This window comes from Nematolebias whitei, chromosome 22 (genome assembly GCF_014905685.2).
Source record: "Nematolebias whitei isolate Nwh7 chromosome 22, NemWhi1, whole genome shotgun sequence".
NCBI lineage: Eukaryota > Metazoa > Chordata > Actinopteri > Cyprinodontiformes > Rivulidae > Nematolebias > Nematolebias whitei.
The window spans coordinates 1,911,971-1,917,963 of NC_056519.1; the positions used below are offsets into that span (position 1 = coordinate 1,911,971).

General features: G+C 47.3%; 1 protein-coding gene across 1 annotated transcript in view; it reads right to left on the reverse strand.

The window, feature by feature from the left end:
• ptprb (protein tyrosine phosphatase receptor type b) overlaps positions 1-5,993 on the reverse strand; it is a gene marked incomplete at its 5' end in the record, with an annotated part of 31,076 nt that overhangs the window by 15,638 nt on the left and 9,445 nt on the right. Inside the window, 8 exon segments of the mRNA XM_037695739.1 lie at positions 897-1,002; positions 1,081-1,184; positions 1,253-1,389; positions 2,089-2,228; positions 2,320-2,469; positions 3,611-3,883; positions 4,541-4,822; positions 4,895-5,060. Of these exon segments, the coding sequence (XP_037551667.1) occupies positions 897-1,002; positions 1,081-1,184; positions 1,253-1,389; positions 2,089-2,228; positions 2,320-2,469; positions 3,611-3,883; positions 4,541-4,822; positions 4,895-5,060 (1,358 nt within the window).

Here is a 5,993-nt window from a genome sequence, read left to right on the forward strand (position 1 = left end):
TATATATATATATGTATATATATATATGTATATATATATATATATATATACATATATATGTATGTATACATATATATGTATACATATATATGTATATATATATGTATATATATGTATATATATATATATATGTATATATATATGTATATATATGTATATATATATAGTATTGTTGACCGGGAACAGGCCTGTCCACCCCGAACTCCCACTGTAGCAAAATGATTTAGCACCTGTGGGGTGTGTTCCACAGTGTCTCCCAGATCTCCTCATGACTGAAGTAATCCAGCGTTATTGTTCCTGACCCACTTCATGACCACAGGTTCCTCCCCTTTGTCTCCCCTAGAGTAATTCTTCTGCCCATTGGACTTCTGGACCTTCACGTCTGCTCTGCCTTCAGACCTCTGAATGACCCACAGCTGTTTGACTCTGGAATCTAGGAGTTGAAGACTCGGGACCAAGCTTCACGTATCACGGGATCCAACCAATCCTTTCTCTCTGACTTCATCGCAGCTTTGGATTGTCCACCTGTGATCAAGTTCTTTGAGTGACAGCTGTGTTAAAGCTTTAAATATGTTTGTTCATTCCTGTGTGCGGCTGAATTTCTGGGTCTCACCCTCGTAATTCACTACACAGCAACAGAAATGCTTTTTGCTAAACTTATCTGAGGGTTTAGGTGGAATCAGTGGTCTGAAGGCAGAGCAGGCGTGGAGGTCCAGATGTCTGGTGGTCATGAAGTGGTCCAGGGACAGAAACGCTGGATTACTTCAGGCAGGAGGCGATCAGACAATCTGGAAGAGACTGTGGAGCTCCGCCCACAGGTGCTAAATCATTTAAAATCATTAATTTAAATGAACAGTTCATGCCGATCGTGTCCAATACGGCGCGGCGGTACTCACACTTTGCGGAGCCTCTGTCTGTAAACCAGCAGAGACACGACGGCCACCATGATGCCGAGGAGGAACATCCCAGCGCTCAGACCCTCCACCACACCCCCGAGCGGCTCTGATGGACGACGACACGAGCAGCTTAAATTACGTTTACTGTGAACGTTCAGGCTGAAGGCGGCGGCTCGGTTCTCACCTGCGTGCGTCCTGAGCGGTACCGACAGGTACGTGTCGGAGAACAGCGGCTCGGCGACCTCTCTGTGCTCCTCCATCAGTTTGGTGAACGCTCGCACGCTCAGCCTGCAGAGACACAGCTGTTTGTTGTTGTTGTTTACTCTCGTCATTTAAACACAGTTTGTTTTGTTTACCTGTAGGAGGTTTTGGCTTTCAGTGGCCCGTCGCAGAAGCCTCCGTAGCTGTCCCTCTGGTAGAGGTCGTCGTCATGGTAACGATCGCAGGCCCCGCCCAGACGCTCCCCTCCTGCTCCCAGGTTCACCTCCACCACCTGATCAGGTGTTACAAGCTCATAAACTTTCTGCTCCATCAAGTTTCACAACAACCAGCAGGTGGAGACCAGAACATCTCGAGGTCCAAACGTCCTGCTCTGTAAAACTGCCAGAACCAGACACCTGTCATCTACATCATCAGAACCGCTGCACAACAGTGCACAGAGCCGGTCCACAGCAGAGGACAGAGACAAGCTTCTGGACTGATGAGACAAAGACCTTCTACAGATCAGGTTCTAGACTGGACCGGTCCACAAGGTTTTCATTTGTTCTGTTCAACTCTTCTAAAGAGTTTGTTTTCTGTCTGATCCAGATGTAAACCACTGGAAATAAAAGCTGAAACGTTGCTTTTTGTCATCTTTTCGACATTGAACCGGCCCAACTGTCCCAATACTTTCAGAAGGTTTGTCATTTATGAGTTAAATAAAGTTCTGGCCCAACAGGACAGACTTCCTGCAGCTCTGGTACCGTTTAAAGAGAAATGAGACGTTTGACCAGAGCCGAGCAGCCCGGCAGCAGGTGATGCGTTCAGTCTCTGTTGCCATGGTGACCACAGAGGTCAAAAGAACCGGTTCGGTCCCGTTAGTGCAGCCCTCTGCTGTAATAGTGTTTTAGACTCCGCCCCCAAACCAGGATTTCTACTTTCGTACAAATGTGACGACCGGAGCAGCGGGCTCGGTAAAGGTGGGTGCCCTCACCTGTCCGGCGGGGCTGTCGGCGTCCTGCGGGCAGCGACTCGGGAAGAAGGCCGTCTGGTAGGCTCTGACGGAGGAGTTGCTGATGTAGTCGCGGTACGAGGGCAGCGGGTGGCGCTGCTCCGGCTGCAGGATCTCGTTGGCTGTTGGACAGAAAGAGTTTGATGCTTCAGAGTCAGCTTCCTGTTTCCATGTCGATGTCGTGAGTTTTCACGGATCCGAGCGTTCTCTCACCGTCGGACTCGGCGACGATCACAGCGAAGAATCTGACGGCTCCGTTGGCGTCGCTGAACCAGGAGCAGTTGAAGCGGAACAAGATGGAGGACGACGTCATTTTGGACGTCTTCCCGTCGACACAAACGCTGGGAGGCGGGACAGGAGGACCTGCGAGGAGATCCACGTTTTAACCGGCTGTCAATCAAGGATCAAACCGACATGATGTCATCAATCATTCCTGATCTGTGGGACGTCGTCGTGTTTAATGTGTAAAAATAAAATGAATGTTTTATTTTTCTAATCTTACTGAAGTCAAACGATAAAATCTGAGTTGGTGTCGTGCTCTGCTGGTTCAGAACCGCTGTGAACACAGTTTTGGTTGTTCTGCTCCTGTCACGATGATTTATGGCTGCAGGAGGCGGCGCCGTGCGAGGAAACAGTTCTGGGTCGCCATGACTTGTTTCTAACGGCAGAGGAACTTAAGTGACGTCAGAGATGGAGAGTCTCGTTTCCTCCGCCGGCTGCAGCAGAAGTTCAAACTCGACCCAGTTAAAGTTCTGACGGGTCTGTGAAATGAAACCTGCTGGTTCAGCTGCTGGAGTCGGTCCAGTTCATGGAGACGTGAGGCTCCGTCCAGAACTGAACCTAAAGACGAGCAGAACCTCCACGACACGTTGGCACTGCTCACGACAAACTAACTGGGTTCTTGTTTGTTTCTGCAGCCGAGGATTCTGGGTAAACTAGAAAACACCAGGTTGGGTCCGTTCTTCCTTCAGGGTCACAACGTTCAGGTTAAAGTTTGAAACGTTCCCGGAAAAAATTCTGAGAATAAACGTCCAGTTTGCTCCAAGTCCATTTAAAGTTCTGAAACGTCGTCTCATAAAAACGTCTCGAGCCGTGGATTTTATCTAAACGTTCGTTTGTAGCTAATCAGCGTGATTCAAGATGGCCGCCTCAGACTGGGCGTTGGGGTGGTAGTAGCTGAGAGTCGTTCCTGCAGAACGAAGAACGTTTGTTTTGATTCAGAACCACAGAAGCTGAAGTCCAAACTCAGAGGATCAGAACCTCAGAGTCCGGCTTCTACTGATCCTGTAAAGACCCGTTTGTTTCCTGGAGCAGTTCTGATGGAGCTCGGCCCATCAGGTCCAGCAGGACTCTGGTCTCTGTTGGACCAGCTGAGTCGTGTAACTCGTGGTAATTAAAGAGCGAACGTTAGAGATGAGTACTGACTCTTGGTTTCCCAGGCGGGCCGACCCGGTTCTGTTTGAACAGCCTGACAGTGGAACGTTTTAACGGTGTGTGAACTCACGGTCGATCAGCGTGACGGCGCTCTGAGTCGCCGGAGGACTCGTCAGTCCGGCCGACGACACTCGGACCATCACCGAGTAGTTCCTGAAGGCCTCCAGGTGGTCCAGCGTTACCGCGGTGACGCCCCCGGCCAGTCTCAGCGCCGAGGTCAGCTCGTCGCCACGACGACACTCCACCTCGTAGGAGTCGAAGTCGGCGAGCGGGGGAGACCAGGAGCAGGAGAGGGAGGAGGAGGACTGAGGGAAGCAGTGGATGGACCTCAGAGGAGACGGACCTGCAGGAGACACGGGGACAGTCTGTCTTCAGCTGGTGGACAGGAAGCAGCAGATCAAACAGGAAGAAGAACCATCGTTTGTCTCAGATCAGTGTTTGGACATTAATACTGCCCGACCTCAGACGTGAGGAACCGGGTCGTCTGTATAAAACCGTTCATGACCCGGTTCTGATCTCTGAGGTTCTGCAGTCCAGAACCTCATCTAGTCCGAGTCACTGAGGAGACAAACTTACTGATGTGAAATAAAACGAGTTAAAACTAAAAGTTGTTTTGAAGGCGTCTTTAAAACCCAGGAGAGCGCCCGGTCCGGGTTCTGAGGTCCAGTCCAAACTTTCAAAGATTATTTTGTTAATTCTGATGTTTAAAATAAAAATAAATTCTAAATATCCCAAACAGTCTGCAACACTTCTTATATTTAGAAACAAAGAGCGCTAAGAAAAATACATGTTCAAAAATAAAACATCAAAAACCTGAAGGTTCTTTTCTGACTGATCATATTTTATTTTTATTTTAAAAACATTATCAGGAAAAAAATTACTAGTTTTTTTTTTTTTTTTTGTCCTTCCAGCAGGATTTGTCTCTGAACTGGTGTAAAAATACTCAACGGAAAAAAAACATTTAAATAAATACATTTTAAAAATCTTAAACTCCTCCTACTTGTCCTGACACTCCTCTGGATTGGCTGGCTCCTGGCAGTGGGCCCGCCCCTGGCTCCGCCCCCGCTGACTGTCGTCACGGTGAAGTTGTACTTCCTGCCAGGGAACATCCCGCCCACCAGGCGGCGGGTCAGGTGAGTCTGTGTGACGGACAGCTGGTCCTCCGGCGTCCACCGCAGGCTGAAGTCGTCGTACTCTCCGGAGGCGGGGCCTGACCACGACAGCTCGACCACGTCATTGGTCAGACCTTGTTTGACAGACAGGTGGGTGGGCGATTCTGGAGCTGAAACATAAAAAGTATTTTTACTGAGGAAACAGAACCAGACCCAAAACGTTGTGATGTTCTTCAACTTACAGGTGCGTCCGAATTCTGCGACGCTATTGGTCAGCTCTCCGCTGTGAGTGATGACCTCACTGCGGTACCGCCTCCCCGGGGTCAGACCGGAGAAGGTGTGGCTCCGGTGATCCGCCCCGAGCATTTGATCCCCCAGCGTGGCTCCAGATACATCGAACAAAACCACCTGAAAGAAATTCAGGTTGATTCTGAATAAAAACAGGAACGTGCAGAAAACGTGCACGTTTAGCTCTCGGGCCAAAAAATAAAAATGAAATCTGACGTTGAAAATAAATAACTGATGTTTTTATTTCAGCAGGCGGTGAGGGATGATGTCATCGTTTTAGTTCCTGAAATGTTTCCTGGTCATTAAATTCAGATTAACAGTTTTAATCTGATTATTATTTGTTTTTTTAATTAAAGTAAAATAAATAAAATCAGATCTCGTGTTCGATCATTCAGGAAGAAACAACCGTTGTAACACGAGGAATTAATTTTCATTAAAATTTAAAATAAATATTTAAAACATAAAAGTTTCAGTCCAGATGACCTGACTGAAAAAATGCTGGATTGTATACCTGGATTATTGAGCATGGACTTTGTTGTTCCTTCTAAATTATTTCTTGTAACGTTTGGGGTGTGAGCGCCCTCTGCTGGTGCCACGAGTTTACATCAAATTTAAACCAATAATAATTTACTTTTTTTAATTTAATAACTTTTATTCTAATGTTTTTGGATCAAAACCGTTACGGTTGATTTTATTTTCTTATTGAAGTTTTTTTATTGCATCAGCTGTAATCTGTTTAATCTGAAGCAGCAGATTACTGGTTACCATCAGATGTTTGTTTATTCAAGTTACGGTCAGCTGCTCTGACTTCTGAAAGCTGCAGCGGTCGAGCTCCAAGTGAAACGTTCGAGGAGTTCTGAAGAACGTCGGCAGTGAAACGAAACGTCACGAGTCTCAGAAACATCTGAACCTTCTGTGACGGAACGACCAGGACTAGTGTTGAGAACGTTCCTCTAGATGCTGTCCATGTTAACGACTGCATCTTTGATCCTGCTGAATAAACAATGTTGTTGTTGTTTACCTGGTAGCAGCTGCTGAATAAACAAAGTTGTT